The 15,366-nt window shown below is 57.0% G+C and overlaps 3 protein-coding genes across 3 annotated transcripts in view; 1 reads left to right on the forward strand and 2 right to left on the reverse strand.

The window, feature by feature from the left end:
* Positions 1-4,693: 4,693 nt before the first annotated feature.
* On the reverse strand, positions 4,694-6,669 carry TIMM29 (translocase of inner mitochondrial membrane 29). The gene is made up of 2 exons (XM_004716831.2): positions 6,423-6,669; positions 4,694-6,353 (listed from the first exon to the last, which is right to left on the reverse strand). Exons 1-2 carry the CDS (start codon positions 6,514-6,516, stop codon positions 5,683-5,685), a joined length of 765 nt encoding a protein of 254 aa, XP_004716888.1. The 5' UTR covers positions 6,517-6,669; the 3' UTR covers positions 4,694-5,682.
* An 85-nt stretch (positions 6,670-6,754) lies between these two features.
* YIPF2 (Yip1 domain family member 2) lies at positions 6,755-12,245 on the forward strand. Its single transcript, XM_004716832.2, has 9 exons — positions 6,755-6,944; positions 7,462-7,619; positions 7,707-7,790; positions 9,294-9,381; positions 10,355-10,471; positions 10,594-10,760; positions 10,840-11,022; positions 11,117-11,249; positions 11,333-12,245. Exons 1-8 carry the CDS (start codon positions 6,914-6,916, stop codon positions 11,228-11,230), a joined length of 942 nt encoding a protein of 313 aa, XP_004716889.1. The 5' UTR covers positions 6,755-6,913; the 3' UTR covers positions 11,231-11,249; positions 11,333-12,245.
* CARM1 (coactivator associated arginine methyltransferase 1) overlaps positions 11,415-15,366 on the reverse strand; it is a 17,073-nt gene continuing 13,121 nt past the window's right edge. The window contains exons 8-15 of the mRNA XM_013008362.2: positions 14,492-14,577; positions 14,286-14,375; positions 13,899-14,036; positions 13,730-13,819; positions 13,531-13,643; positions 13,292-13,369; positions 12,936-13,004; positions 11,415-12,813 (exon numbers count right to left, since the gene is read on the reverse strand). Of these exons, the coding sequence (XP_012863816.1) occupies positions 12,671-12,813; positions 12,936-13,004; positions 13,292-13,369; positions 13,531-13,643; positions 13,730-13,819; positions 13,899-14,036; positions 14,286-14,375; positions 14,492-14,577 (807 nt within the window). The 3' untranslated portion in view covers positions 11,415-12,670. The remainder of the gene's footprint in view (positions 12,814-12,935; positions 13,005-13,291; positions 13,370-13,530; positions 13,644-13,729; positions 13,820-13,898; positions 14,037-14,285; positions 14,376-14,491; positions 14,578-15,366) is intronic.

A 15,366-nucleotide genomic window follows, 5' to 3' on the forward strand; every position in this document is an offset into this window, starting at 1 on the left:
GTTTTTGTGATTACTCGCTATGCTTTAATTATGTTCAATTTGTAACAATGAAAATACATCCTGCATATCAGATATACATTATGACTCATTAACAGTAGCAGAATGACAGTAGTGAAGTAGCAACAAAAATAGTTTTATGGTTGGGGTCACCACCACATGAAGAACTGTACAAAAGGGTTGCGGCATGAGGAAGGTTGAGAACCGCTGTCCTAGAGTTATGCGGCATGAGTCAATCTGACCGCGGTAGTTGGAGAGCTTGGTACCAATCTTGTAAGCGTTTCTCATTTACAATAGTGTATGTATCCTAGTAATACTCCCTTTCCTGCTTCTGCATCCTGCCTGAAACTGAAAAGTTCCCTTTGTTTTCCATGCTTCATCGTTTAACCACAAGGCTGCGAACCCTTTGGGCCCCATTATGGCCTCAAGTAGCTAATCTCCTGTACCTACATGATGCACTTTCTGCCTTCATACTCTTCCAGATTTAATGTCTCCACCAGCACCACTGACCACGCCTCCCAGCGCAAGGCCCCCAAAAGGCTGGACGCAGGAGGCCACCCCTTTTCCAGCAGGTGCTGCGTTCTGGCCTGTGTTCAGTTCACCGTAACGCCTGAAACGGCTTCTATCCTTTATAAAAACCCACTTGGAGCACAAACTAGGCTTCGGCGTGAATTCCTTCTCGTGGGAAGCCAAAGACCTAGGCATTTCCCACCCAAGTAACCTAACAGTTACTATACATTAGGCTGCTCTCTGCAAGGTCAGCAGTTCAAAACCACCAGCCACTCTGAGAAAACCGAGGTTTTATACTCCTGTAGAGTTACAGTCTTGAGGGCAATGAATGTACAAATGCACTTTATACAATTGATGTGTGTATGGATTGTGATAAGAGTTGTAGGAGCCCCTAATAAAATGATTGGGGGGAAAAAGTTACAGTCTTATGAAATGCAGGATAGGTAAATCCGTGCACAGTAACTGGATGAATGGTTCCTTGCGGGTATGGCAGGGGGCGTTGGGGGGAATAACGATGAGAACTAAAATGAAGAAAATGTTCTAAAAACGATTGTGGTGAGGACTGTCCAACTCTTCTTGATGTGACTGAACTATTGAATTGTATGATATGTTAATCACATGCCAATAAAACTGTTCAGAAGATAATAACTGTCAGTCTTAGAAACCCACAGTGGAATGCCCGTCCTGCAGGGTTACAGAGTTGGAATCCACACAGTGGCATGGTTTTTGTTTTTTCTCACTAAAGCACAAGGGAAAGATGCCCAGAACTGGCACAGACCAGGCCCCTCTCCATGGGCCCTCTGTATCATCTACACCCTGTTCACAGGGGTCATGGAGGACAGAGTGGAATTGCCCCATCGGGTTTCCAAGGCTGTAACCTTATAGCGAAGACCCGGGGCCGCTGTGGGTTAATTCTGGGGCTACTAGTTATAAGATTGGCAAAAAAGATGACTGTCACCTCCCTTTCAAGGTACATGGTTTCAGAAACCCATGGAGCGGGCCCACTCTGTCCTCGTGGGTGGAGTCAGAATCCACTCAGTGGCAACGGTAGGTCATCTTTCCAAAGGCCACCAGACCCTCCAGCAGAACTGCTGGCCGTTTCCCAGCTGGCCCAGCGTTTTAACCATCCTCTACCTGGTTCGAAAGAGCAGCACACTGATTGATGCAGTCACTGCAGCCCACCCCCATGCGGCTTCAGAGAACAAAAGAAAACCCGGGGAGCCAGTACACGTGGGCCACGGGGAGGATGGCGCCAACTTCTCTGAAACTCTGGTGCCCTCTGGTGGTCTCCCAATGACAACAGCTGGGAAGTTTTCACGGAAGACAAATAAGAGGGCAGAGTAATCCAGAAGAAACGTGAAGAAAAAGGGAGTCTTGAGCACGTTCATGTCAACTTGAGTGTTTCCTGATCACGACAAGCACCTCTTGGCTGCCCTCCCTCTTTCGTTCAACACTTGCCATGCGCACAGCAAGGCCTCTCACCTGAGACTGGCCCAGGGAGGGCAGGGACAGGTCATGATCCTCTTTACTCATGGCACTCCAAGGCTGTGCAGACCTACTGTGCACCAAGTGTTCATCTGCGTAAGCATTCTGAAAACAAACAGTCTCCTAAGGCAGGGGGTCCTCAAACTTCTTAAACGGGGCCAGTTCACTGTCCCTCAGACCCATTGGTGGGCCGGGCTATAGTTGAACAAATTCCTATGCACACTGCACATATCTTATTGTGAAGTAAAAAAACAAACGGGGCAAAAACACCCAGCAAGCTAGATAAATGTCTAGGCGGGCCACATGTGGCCAGTGGGCCGTAGTTTGAGGATGCCTGTCCTAAGGGAACAGAGGCAATTTCTGTGTAGTAACTATGTAGGCTGTGATTCAAACTGTGATTTAAGGCTGACTTCTTGGGGTGGGGGATGGATGTGTGTGTGTGGGGTAACCCCCCCAAGTCTTCTGGCACTGAACAAGGCTGAGGCTCCCTAGGTGGGGCCAGAGACTGAGGGCCAATTTGGGTCTGCCTCCCACCATCAGGACCACAAAACTCCCACCCACAACAGGCAGAGCATTATCTCGGAAGAACTCTTTCTACACAGACCGAGGCCCACACCGGGCTGAGCCCTGTGGGGAGCCAGGAGCTGAGCACTGAACAGGAGGTCTGGACATATCCTCAGGTACAGTGGCCAAACCCAAGGATACAGTGTAACTAACTGTAACTGTAGTTAGTCTAACTCACGCTGTATTAGTTACTTACTGCAGTTAGCTTAACTTAGGCCAGGTTTTTCTTCTTCCTCATCTTAAGGCTCTGGGGTTTTCACAGTTTCCTGTATCTCTCAGAGACAAACATGTTAGATGTGCAGAGAACCCCGAGTCCTCGCTTCTCTCAGCCGTTTGCTAGCTTTCTGGCTGGTACAGAGACTTGCTGATTTTGTTCTAAAATGTAAGGCTGTTGGCTTTAGTCAATTGTGAGATACAAAACGGTTTTTCCCCAGGTTGTTTCCCAAGTTGTATACTCCGCCCAGGACCTGCTTCGCTAGGGCCCTGTGAGATCAGCTGCTTAGAGGTTATCACCCTGAGGGCATCAGCCATCTAGCGCAATCAGACACTAGTCTGTCCCAACATAGGTGGGGCCCACACCTACTGATAAGGATGATTACTTCCCTGGAGAGCCCAGAGACAAGGTCAAGCCAACTCAAGGAGGATCAAGGCTAGGCTGCCACCTTGAATCTGGGATCTACCCATCTTGTCCCTTCCCTTCCTATTGAGTATACACCCCTAGATTGTCCCGCCATTGCTTGTATTGGCTACAGGACAACCCCTTAGTTACATATGTGGCTACTTGTAACCAGGGAGGTTTGTGCATCCCCAAATGTATATACGGTAAGCCCTGGTTAAAAATATACCGGTACTGGCTTTTCTTCCACCTCCACGTGGACCAACAAGAGGGACTGAGGTGAGATGCTATAAAGTGTCTGGCTCCTTTACCTTCTCTCCTATCTCTATGACTTTATTATGATCTTTATAATTATCGCCCTACAATTGTGCCTAAAGACCCTGCGGTTGTTAGAGGCTGGCTTACTCTAACAATCATTTCAGCCTGTGATTATCCTAAAACTTCAGTATAAAATATCTGGGAAAGTTGTACCTCTCCAAGTACCCCTACCTTTACCTGATGTGAATTTCAAAGCAAGAGCCTAATCCTCGGGTATTTTGAGGACAAGGCGGACTGCATTGACAGCCTGCACAGCTGCTGAACTTCACCTTGACTGGGGTTCCCTTCTAATAAACTTCCCTAACTCAGGGTTAGTGAATTGGCTACTGCTCCAGGGCAAGAACCAGTGATAGGTAAGGCAAACACCTGACCAGTCTCCTGCCAAGCCCCTCCCCCCACCCCCGCTGCCCCACAAATACCCAGAAGGCCAGAGCACTGGTGTGTGGACCAAAACAGTGTGGACTCTGCTCGAGGCAAAGCACAGCCTCTGATGAAATAAGGCACACAGATTTCAGGCAATTCCTGGGCACAGAACTCAAAGTTCTTTAGTTGTGGCTAACCACTGCCGTGCGGCTCACAGCTCCCTGCAGTTACAAGCACGTGCATGGACCACACCTGGATGGACATCAGAAGCAGCACTTTAATTACTGACTTGAATAATAAAAATGTACAACTCTCTTTCTACACTACTGATTACAATGAAGAACTTGCTTCTTTTTAATGGCAATGAGCCTTTGACTATCATTAACAGAAAATTAGAATCTAGTATCATTATCCTGTTTGTTTTCACTATACATTTTTATATGCTTATTTACTTTCATATCCTTGTCTTTATTTCTGGCACAAGATAGCAGTGAAATAATTTTTGACTAATGTTTGAGATTAAGTCACAGTTTGGGGAGTTAGGAGTTTGAATCAGGGCTCTGCCATGGCCTGGGGAAAGTTAACAAACTTCCTGAATCTCAGCTTTTTCCTCTGTAAAATGAGGGTGCTAACTTACAAGGATGCTTTCCTTGCCCCCCAAATAAGAATATAAAATGTGTGCTTGCCTTATCCATAAGAGCACTGGTGGCAATGTCAGGTAAAGACCGGAGTGCAAACCACAGGCATCTCGAAGATGAGGCTGTCTGCTCCCATAGAGATTTATCATCTCAGACACCCATTCAGTCCCTATGCATGGGAACCAACTTGATGACAGCAGGCTTGGTCTTTCTTGCCTTTTTATTTTTAACGCACCCATGTTACGAATGAAAGGTCCAAATGTCAAAACTTACAAGTGACAAAACAAACAAGTACAAACATTACAGTATTTTATCTCCTCATTTATTAACCGGCTAGTCACCTTAGCAATAGAGGTAGAGTCTCATTCCCCTAACAGTGTAGTTTTAAAAGTTGACAAGACCACCATTACCTAGGTAAGGCCCAGCTCTGATCACCGACTTGCTGATTCTTTATCAGCTACGGGACTATTGTCAGGGTTACTGAAGGAGAACAGAACCAGATTGCCACACTAATAAATAAAGTATTTCAAGCCTCCTTTACAAAGAAAAGAAAAAAAGATATCCCAAACTCCTTTAAAGTAAAAAAAAAGTCTCAGTAAAACCCAGAGGGTTGTACCAGCAGCGTTTTTGGGTTGTTATTAAATCCAACATTAAATGCATTGTGTGGGGTGTAACCAGTCGGAGAAAGGGAGTCGGCTTGTCTCAGCTTTCTTTTCCCAATTTCCCACGGAGCCTGCCACAATTCCAATGTTCTCAAATGAAAAGTGGAGGAGGTTGCTATAAAAACTGAGACGTCAAAGTCAATCGTAGAATTCAAACATTTCCGCTTGAATTAAGTAAAACAAACATCTGAAAGGTCTTAGGTGAGCTTGGGAGTCACCTGAGGATAAATATGGTACTTTGGTGGGGGGTGGGGGTGGGGGCGGTGGTGTTGTGAAGCCCGAAGCACATCCCGCATCCTGATCCCTAGCTCTGGCGGCCACAACGGGGAGAACTTCGTTGGTTACAAGGACACATCCCTCTGCAAGCCTCAACTTCTAGGGCCAGGCCACTCTGGATAAACGTCCGCGAACAAGGACGCGGGTGAGGGGGAAACAGACTCCTCGAAAACGTCACTGTCCAGCAAGAGAGGACGTCACGTTTGTCGGGGCCTGCCTGGAAGTCCCCGCACACCGACTGGGGGGAGGCGTTTCATCTCAGGGCCTCCGGCTGCCCCAGGACCAGCCTGTCCCTCTTCTCCTTCTGCAACACCTGCTCCTCCCACAGCGCCTGGTCCACCTGGTCATCCGTGAGCACCACGGGCTGGAACTTTTCATCGAAGAGCCGCTCGTTGGTCTCGGAGCGCAGGTGGTGGGGCCCGACGACGCGCAGGTGCGCCGGCAGGTGCAGGAACTCGTCGTCATTGATGTCGCAGTCTCGCATCCGGGCGCCCAGGACCCACCAGCGGCCCACGAAGCCCACGTCCAGTATCCGGCCCGGGAAGTCGGCCCAGCGGGGCTGCAGGTGGCGGCAGCGGGCTTGGTAGAGGCTGGCCTGGGCGTCCACGGGCGCCTCGTAGACCAGCGAGCAGAGCCCCAGGCTCAGGTGGCGCAGACGGCCGCGGCCTCGCAGCCAGAGCAGTCGCTGCACGGAGGTCTCGGCGGCGCGGTTGCGCGTGACCGGCGCCAGCAACAGCAAGGTGCCCGAGGCGTCGAGCAGCGCCTCCTCGAAGGACGCTTCGCTTGGCGCCAGCGCGCAGCACGCGGCCGCTCCGCCCAGCAGTCCCGCGTACACGGCCGCTCGGGCCGGCTGGGCTCGGGCGGACGCCGCCGCGTCCCCGCAGGCCTCGGCGTAGTCCCGGAGCAGAGAGCGGGACCAGACGCCTGGCGGGAGAGAAGCGCGGTTAGGGCGGCTCGGCCGCTGCGCTCACCCACCCCGCCGCCGCTACTCACCCAGACGCGCCCACACGCCCGGCCTCGCGCCCACGGCGTCGCCCGCTTCGCCGCGGCCTCGGGACCAAAACCTCCTCAGAGCGGCGGCCGCCATCCTCTTCCGGCCCGGTGTCCGTTCTCCGAAGAGAAACGCCGGGTACGTGACGTAAAAGGCCCGGAAGTCTTCCGGGCGGCCGCCAACGACAGGAAGTGGAGCCCGTCGGAAGAGGATAGCACACGGACCGGCACCGGAAATCAGTCGGAGCCCGGCGGGGTTGGCCGTCGGTTGGCTGGCCCCAGCGGGTAGGCGGGTTGCGCAGGCGCAGAGAGCCCAGGCCACGCCGGCTGCGGGAGCCTCAGGTGTGGTGGGGCTGGGTACACCTGTTGGGCCCGGGCGGCGACTCCAAGCCCCAGAGGGTGACGGTAGCCGCCGGGCCGCACTGAGTAGCAGCAGGCTGCGGGCCTGATCTGTCTGTTCGCAGAGCGGGATGCGGTGACGCCCCTGGACGGCCATGGCAGCGGCAGACGAGCTGACGTTTCACGGTGCGTGTAGCCCGAGCCGCCTGCCCAGGGTCCATCCTGCTCCTTTTACCGCAATCCTATTCAGCTGCCAATCCCGACCCAGGCCTGAACCCAGAACTAGAAACCACAGCCAGTCTCGGCCCGCTCGTGCCCAGCGCTCAAACCTCCGGGAACTTCTACTGCAGCCAGGACCCATCGGAGATCAGAGCCCCACCCACCCCCACTTAGACCACACTAAAGCACAGCCCCCCCGCCCCCGACTCTACATCGCAGCCCACTCGGTGGTGTCGTGGTTACTAACCACAGGGTTGGAAACCACCACCCACTCCGCGGGAGACATACAGGCTTTCTACTCCTGTCAACAGCTAACAGTCTCAGAAGCCGGAAGGGGCAGTTCTGTACTGTCCTGGAGAATCTCTTGCAGTCGGCCTCCACTCAATGGCATTGAGCTTGAGTTCTCAAACGGAGGAAGCCTGGCTGGGTAGCACAGTAAGTTGATGCCACGGCAGTGACTCCTCTCCTCTCTCTCTCTCTGCAGAGTTCCAGGAAGCCACGGATCTCCTGGCAGAGGCTCCAGATGCAGCCACCACAAGCAGGAGTGACCAGCTGACCCCACAGGGGTCCGTGGCGGTCGCTGTGGGCTTGGGTGACGGCTTTGGAGGAGAGGGAGAGGCGGAGGAAAGTGACACTGCGGCGGTAAGGCCCAGCCCATGCCCTCTGCCTTGCCCCCTTGCCCCTGGCTGGCCTGACGAGGGGTCAGACCCTGACGGCCTTGCTGTGCAGCTCCTGCAGGGAGAGGAGAAGCCGCAGCCAGGATTCTGGACCTTCAGCTACTACCAGAGCTTCTTCGACGTGGACACGGTGCAGGTCAGGCCCCAGAAAGGGGTGGTTGGGACAGGGTCCAGCCATTGACACTGAGCACTTCTCAGGGGCCCTGCTCAGGCCAGCAGAAGGCACCAACCGGCTGCATAGAAAGGTGATGGTGGGGGGTCTGTTGGGTACTTGAGGGCCTGGGCACCAATCTGCATCTGTAAAAGCAAGTGCCTTGGGAGGGCCCCATGGAGCATTTTGCTCTGTCCTGTAAGGTCTCTGTGAGTCAGTCTGCTTGGTGGCATTGGGTTTTGGGTTTCGAGGGCTGCATAAAAGAGGTGCACTTGATCCACTGGGTCCAGGCAGACCGCCTGCAGAGGTGAGGAATTTGCTGAGGTCAATGGGGTGGAGGGCAGCATAGGCATGTTCCAGGCCCCAAGCCTAGTGCCACCAACTCCCAGTGACCCAACCCAGGGTTCCCAAGGCTAGAAATCTTTATGCAGGCAGACAGCCTCATCTCACAAGGCAACCAGTCCAGTCCTTAGCTGACAGTGCCACCAGGGCCAGGTGAGTGATGCAGTGGAAGTGGGGTTGTAAAGCACATGGTCAGCACCAGCTGCTCAGTCAGAGAAAGGTGAGGCTCTCAGCTCCTGTAGAGACAGACAGTCTTGGGAACACTAGGGCGCAGCTATTCCGCCCTGCAGGAATAGGTCCTATGCAGGCTAGGACCCTGAATAGACTTGGGGGCCGTGAGTGGAGGTGAGAGAACCTGCCCTCACTGGATCTAGGTGAGAAATTGGAAGGATGGGCGGGCCAGCAGAAGCCCACTAGGTCTCAAAGGATCCCGTGGGCCCTGAGGGAGTCTGGGGGGTGGGGGTGGGGTGGGGTTGGAGGGGGGTGGAGAGGTGGGCGATGGACAGGCTGGTGGAACATGGATCAAGGCCCCGGGGCTGGGGTGAGATGACGACTGAGGGCATCTCTTCTATTGGGGAGAGTTTTGGAAGGCAGGATGAGCAGCACTCAGGGGCAGTCTGATTGTGGGGTGTGTGGGGAGGCAGCTCTTGGAAGAGGTGGCCCGAGGAGAAGCAGCCGCGAGCAGGAGCTAGCCAGGCAGGCCCCAGGACCCCCGAGGCTGGAAGGGAGAGTAGACAGGGAGGAGCCCTGGTGGCCTAACGGGTTGTGCACTGGGTTGCTCCCAAGGTTGGTGGTTTAGAGCCACCAGGAGAATGATGAGGCTTTCCGAGCTCTGTCAAGACTTCAAGTCCTGGAAACCCCTAGGGGCAGTTCTACCCTGTCTTAGAAGGGAACCATGAGTTGGCATCAACTCGATCTCAGGGAGTTGAAGCTTTGAGACCCTCCTGGTGGGAGAACAATGAGGCTGTCTACTCCCATAAAGATTTACCACCTCGGAAACCCACGCAGCGGCAGGCCGGTCTGCCCTGTCTCCTATGGTCGCTGTGAGTTAGAAAGGGCTGATGGCAGTGCCTGGGGCCAGGGAGTGGAGCTGAAGCCTGTCGCCCCAGTGAGCTTCCATCCCAGACCCGGCCTTGCCCTCCCCAGGTCCTGGACCGGATCAAAGGCTCGCTGCTGCCCTGGCCGGGCACCAGCTTTGTGCGGCACCGGCTGCACAGCCGGCCGGACCTGTATGGTGAGTGCGGCCGTGTGATCGGCTCAGGAGCACAGCTGAGGAGACGGCAGAGACACTGGTGGAGAGCCCAGAGCTTACATTCGGTTCAGGGAGAGAGGAAGGCAGAGACGTTGCTGGGAAGAGAAGCAGCGGAGTAGCCTGGAGGCAGAAGAACCAGGCCTTTTGGCGGGGAAAGCCAGGGAGGGCATCTGGGGACGGAGCAGCAGCAGGTGGGGAGCAGGTGGGGGGCACTCCTGGCTGAGGGAGGGTTTGGAGCAGCAGCAGGGTGCGTAGGAACAGCCCCTGCAGAGCGGCAGCAGTGGCGCTGGGGCCGAGTGAACTGGCAGGTCACAGAGGTGGTGGCTCTGCGCTGTGGTGAGAAGGAAAAGGGGAGGAGTTAATGTTCGCAGGGAGCACTCCCCCCCCCACGCAGCCTGTGGGGAGCACAGGGTGGGGGTTGGCAGCTATGGTTCTAGGTACAGCGAGGGACAGATGAACACATGGTAGAAGCCAGGAGTGGTTGAATTCTGGAAAACGTGCCTGCAAGGTGGCGCTTCCAGAACGGGGTTTGCTGACAGAATGTCTGAGCTTGGCCGAGGAGCGAGGACTGCTAGTGTGGAGCGGGAGACACCTGGGAGACCCCCAGGTGGAAGCACTGATGAGAGTTTGCAATGGAGGGCAGAGGCTGAGGTGCCAAGAGTGCGGTGAGATCATTTTGGGAGGGCGGGGCAAGGAACGCCCACTCCATCGATAAGGGAGGCAGTCGAGCAGAGAAGTGGCCCCCAGATGAGGGGTCTGGAAGCCGCATGGTGTTTTGAGAAGGGATAGAGAGCCTAAGGGGGGGAGGGGGGGGGAGTCACTGATCATGGATGAGCAGAAGTCAGGCCAGTGGAGTCGTGAGGGTGGGGGCAGCCTTGGCCACCAACACACTGGAGACAGGATGAGTGGTCCCATCCCAGCTCTGGGCCGAGGCTGACAGCCCCTTCCCCTCCAGGTCCCTTCTGGATCTGTGCCACACTGGCCTTCGTCCTGGCCATCACCGGAAACCTGACACTGGTCCTGGCCCAGTGGAGGGACCCCTCTATCCACTACAGCCCCCAGTTCCACAAGGGTAAGCCAGGCGGTACAATGCTGTGGGACGGCGGGGCCGGGGGTGGGGTGAGGGTGGGGGCAGAGTTCAAGATGGGGCTGCAGGCAGGGCTGGGGGAGACTAACTGCAGGCCTTCTCCCCAGTGACTGTGGCCAGTATCACCATCTACTGCTACACAGGACTGGTGCCACTGGCACTGTGGGGCTTCCTGCAGTGGCGCAGGGGCATCCGGGAGCGCGTGGGGCCCTACACCTTCCTGGAGACTGTGTGCATCTATGGCTACTCTCTCTCTGTCTTCATCCCCACTGTGGTGAGCACAGCTGGCTGGGTGGGTGCAGGTCACGTGGACAGTGGACCTGGTGAGAGTCCACACGCCATGTCACCCCCAGGTCCTGTGGCTCATCCCTGTTCCCTGGCTGCAGTGGCTCTTTGGAGCACTGGCCCTGGCCCTGTCAGCCTCATGCCTGGTGTTCACCTTGTGGCCGGTGGTCCGTGAAGACACCAGGCTGGTGGCAGCGGCACTGCTGTCCACCGTTGTGCTGCTGCATGGCCTGCTGGCCCTGGGCTGCAAGGTACAGACCTAGGCCCTCAGGCTGAACACGGGGCGGGGCGGGGCGGGGGTCGGCTGCCATCTGGCACCAGTGCTGATCCCGGGCCTTTGTCCAGCTGTACTTCTTCCAGCCACTGCCTCTGGAACATGGGGCACCTCCGCTCCAAGCCACGAATCTGCCCCCGACCGCACTACCCCCCAGCCAGCCCTGGCCCCCCACATCCTCCTAGGAAGGCTGCAGCCTTGCAGGTATGGAGCAGTGTCCGGCTGAGGGGAGGGGCGGCCCAGCCAAGCAGCTCCCAGACTGGAGCCCCAGGACCGCTCTTTTTCAGGCATCAGAGGGGCCACCTCGGCCCCACCCGACGATGGCTGGAGGCTCCCACAGGATTTCAAGTCACCGAGCTCTCTCCAGACTTTTCTTAAAAAGCGCACTTTTATTTCCTATGCAAACGGGACTCCGAGAACTCATATAAAGGGGGCAGCTGACAAGAAGCTTCCTTTTACGCTCAGGAGGCCCGCCAGGGTCCATCCACCCCCAGCCTGCCTGCTGGGTCTGTCCCGGCAGGGAGCCCCCTCCCCTAGGGGCACAATGGACGGGTTTCAGGCCTACCTGAGCCCCATCTGAGCTCAGGGTGTTAGAAAAGGGGGAGAAGGAAACTGCCCTGGCTGAAATACATGTTTCCTTGTTTATTTTTTTTTTTTTGGGGGGGGTGTGTCCCTGCAAGGCCCCTTCCCATCTAGCGAGGGACCAGGTGCCATAATACAGGTAGGAACTGGAGTGTCTACATGTACTGAGGGGGCTACACGGGCCTGACGGCAGCTACAGGAAAAGGGAGCTCCCACCACAGATCTGTGAGGTGTGTGTGTGTGTGTGTATCTGCCCCTCAGCCTCCAGGCCGGGTTCCTGGCCACCCAGCCTTGCTCTTATTGGGTGGGGGGTGGGGGTAGGGACAGCAGCAAGAGGCAGGGGCCACGGACGGAGTGCTTTTCCCGACAGCCAGGCTGGGTGTACATTCATGTGTGAGGTGAACCCTTTGGTTGGGGGCCTGTGGGTGACTGGGAGGTCTGGCCCGCCCCCACAGACCCGGTCAGGCCACCCCTCACCGAGGGCCTCTTAAGTCTGGGGAGGGGCTGCTGGCTCGGCCCGGCCGGCCTGGTTCCTCAGAGGGTCTGTGGATTGACACTGGTTCTTTTCGTAAAAAAATAAAATAAAAAAAGCAGCATGTCACACCTATGGTGACCCAAGGCCTGGTAGTTAAAGGGAGTTCCTGCCTGGCCAGGGCTGCGTCCCCACCGGAGACAGTGAAGGGGGCAGCGCTGAGGGGCCACAGTCCGAAACTGTCAGGCCCAGACCAGCCGCCTACTGTCAATGATGTCAAATCCAGGCCAGGATGGAGCTGGCAGTGGGCGGCAGGGATGGGGACGCCCACAACATGATCTCATATAAGATAGGGCAGCGGCACACGTTCGGGATGATGTGTGGGGCTGAGGGCGGAGGAGGAGGCAACGGCGACCACGTGTAAAAAAGTGTCCAAGTTCCCATAGCAAACAGGGCTGTGACTGGTCCGGGCTTCTCCGGGCAGGGGTCCGAACCGCCCCTCGTGCAGGTGGTGGCGGGTCTTCATTTGGTTTCCTGGTGCTGTCAGATGTTGGGTGGCGCCTGCAGGGGCCTAGCTCCCATAGTGCATGGTGTTGGTGGGGATGGACATGGGTGAGGCCATGGAGATTGCGGGGCCGCCCATGGTGAACTGGCTGTTGACCGCGTAGTGGGCGCTTGAGCCGCCGGCACTGCTGCCCTGGGCGCCGGAGGAGCCTGTGGGGTGGTGGGGCATGGGCACTGAAGGGCCAGCTCCACCCGCTGGCCGGGCCCCTAGCCGAGTCAGAGGAGGACAGCGCACTCACACACCGCAGCCCGCCCCGCCCGCCCCAGGTTACCTTGGACAATCCCCGTGCTCATTATGGAGCCCATCCGGGAGTGGGTGTGATTGACAATCCCCGTGTTGGCTGCGCAGCAAGAGGAGGAAGGAGGGAAGGGAGACGGCGTCACCGCCCCCAGCCAGCCCGCCCAGGGCGCGCGCACACTCACACCAGGGGTGGGGAGGGGGACTTGGAGATGGGCACAGCGGCGGCAGCAGAGCAAGGCAGAGAGGAGTGGAGCCCTCCGGAGGAGGAAGAGAGGGCTCCAAGGACAATGACGACCACGAAGACGACGATGCTGGGGAAAGGGCCGAGCCGAGGCCTGGCCTTGTTGGAGCCCCTCCTGGCCCACCAGGCCCCACCCCAGCACTCACCTAAAGGGATCAGGTTGTTGTGGCCCACGCTGGAGCCGCCAGCAATAACACTGCTCAGGTCATAGGCAGTCGGCATCCCTGTGCCCAGAGAGGATGCGTCAGGCGAGGGGCCAGGGCAGGGATGGGTCTTGAGGGGCAGAATAGGGGCAGGCGGGGGCTGGGCCTGCGGGGGCTGACGTGAGCAGTCGACGTGTCCCCCAGGTGTGGGCCCTGTGCTGCAGGGTAGGGGGGCGACTCACCAGCCACAGCCATCCCACTGCTGAGGTTGTAGGTACTGCCCGTGTTCCACATGTTCTCTGAGGGAGACGTGTAGTGGGAGCCAGGTGGGGGCGAGGGTGTCGTCCCTGTGTATCTGTGCCAGAGACGGACCCATGGGCAGGGCCGAGGGGGCTGCTGGGCCAGGAGGGGCCCCCCACGCAGGCTGAGGGCCCGTCCTACCTGAAGAAGGGGTTCTTCAGATCCAGAAGGTTACTGGATTTGGAGCCCGTCTGGTCTACCTGGGCCACAATACTGATGTCGTAGCTCTGTCTGCAGAGAGGGGGAGGGAGGCTCAGCCCTCCTGCCACCCCACCCCCACCCCGACCCCACCCCACCGCCAGGGGCTCACCTTTTGTTGGCAATAAGCAGACAAGTCCCTGAGAGCGTGTCCCCAGCCTTGGCGAAGAGCGGCGACTGGAACAGGCACCGTACCTGGTACCAGTGCGTCAGGGGCTCCGTCGGGGCTGTGGACAGCCACACAGTCATTCTGCCAAGCAGGGACAGGCAAGTGCTTAACCGGGCTGGAGTTGCCATGCCCCTGGCCCTGCAACTTGCCCTGGTGCCAGCCCTTGTGTGCACACCCCCCCACTGGAGGGGTGGTCACCACGGGATGCCTACTCACCCTGCCACACATGCAGAGGGGCACACCCTGGCAAGGCCCTCTGCCCCCCAACAGTTCTTGCTGCCCTTTGGAAAGGGCAGGGGGCATGCCCCAGGTCTGCTGGGTGACACTCACATGGAGCCGATGAAAGCAACGTCAAACCAGAAAGCCAGACCGTGAACCAGCCCCGAATGCAGCATGTGGAATTTGAATGGGATCTCTATCCTGGAAGGCAAAGGGCTCCAGTAGTTTTGGGGGAAGCCAAACAGGCTGCTGGGGGAGGAGGAGTGGGTGGCCAGGGCCCTGGAGCTAGGCCTGGGGGGATAGGGCAGTGCCGATACCTGTGCAAATCTCCTTCTTTGGCTTCTAAGAAGTTCACCGTGTACTTGACGGACTTGGCCATCAGGATCCGGATGTCAAACGTGTCCTGGAAGGGGACCACAGGTGTGACCTGACTTGGAGGGAGGGGAAGTGCTACCTTTTCTCAGGAACAAGGCTCTACAGCAGCAGTTCTCAATCTGAGGTTCTCCACCCCTTGGGGGGGGCGAACGACCCTTTCACAGCAGTCGCCCAATTCATTACAGAAGCAAAATGACAGGAAGTAGCAATGAAAATCATGTTATGGTTGGGGGGTCACCACCACACGAGGAACTGTGTGGAAGGGTTGGTCACGGCACGAGGAAGGTTGAGAACCACTTCTCTAGAGCCACTTGCCTAAGCCAGGGAGCCCCTCGGACAGGCCGAGGGGAGGACAGGTTGCTAGGGCTCGTTTGACAGCTCCATGCTCCAGACCCAGGACAACCCGACACAGGATCCTGACGGTTTGCAGCCATGGAATTCAACTAGTGAGGACGGCCCATCCAGAGAAGGCCACGAAGGCATGCCAAGAATAGAGGGCTCTCCGGAGCAGAAGCGAAGGGCTCTCCCATGCACGGTGACGGGACAAGCGCCAAGTCACGGCCTGTGCTGCCTGCCGCCCGCTCCAACGGACTCTGGCGGAGATCTGACGGAGATCTCGTCCCAGGTGGACACGCCTGTCAACAATGGGGGTGGGGTTAAGCCCACCGGCAGCAGCCAGGACTTCTGGGGGGAGGGACAAAGAACGAGACTGAAGGAGGCCCGTTTGGCTATGACTTTCCCCTGGGGTGTTTGTGCTGACTTGTACGCCGGGAACAGGGACCAGGCAGAGGGCAGCCAATTGTTGCTTTCTCGGGGG

Source organism: Echinops telfairi, unplaced genomic scaffold (genome assembly GCF_000313985.2).
Source record: "Echinops telfairi isolate 266 unplaced genomic scaffold, ASM31398v2 ScPeMD7_36;HRSCAF=134, whole genome shotgun sequence".
NCBI classification, from domain to species: domain Eukaryota; kingdom Metazoa; phylum Chordata; class Mammalia; order Afrosoricida; family Tenrecidae; genus Echinops; species Echinops telfairi.

Coding starts and splice junctions, on each gene's coding strand:
- TIMM29 (XM_004716831.2), bottom strand. CDS start 6,516: ATGGCGGCCGCCGCTCTGAGGAGGTTTTGGTCCCGAGGCCGCGGCGAA. Junction 6,354..6,422: donor GGGCGTGTGGGCGCGTCTGG/GTGAGTAGCGGC, acceptor CTCTCCCGCCAG/GCGTCTGGTCCCGCTCTCTG.
- YIPF2 (XM_004716832.2), top strand. CDS start 6,914: ATGGCAGCGGCAGACGAGCTGACGTTTCACG. Junction 7,620..7,706: donor AGGAAAGTGACACTGCGGCG/GTAAGGCCCAGC, acceptor CTTGCTGTGCAG/CTCCTGCAGGGAGAGGAGAA. Junction 10,472..10,593: donor CAGCCCCCAGTTCCACAAGG/GTAAGCCAGGCG, acceptor CCTTCTCCCCAG/TGACTGTGGCCAGTATCACC.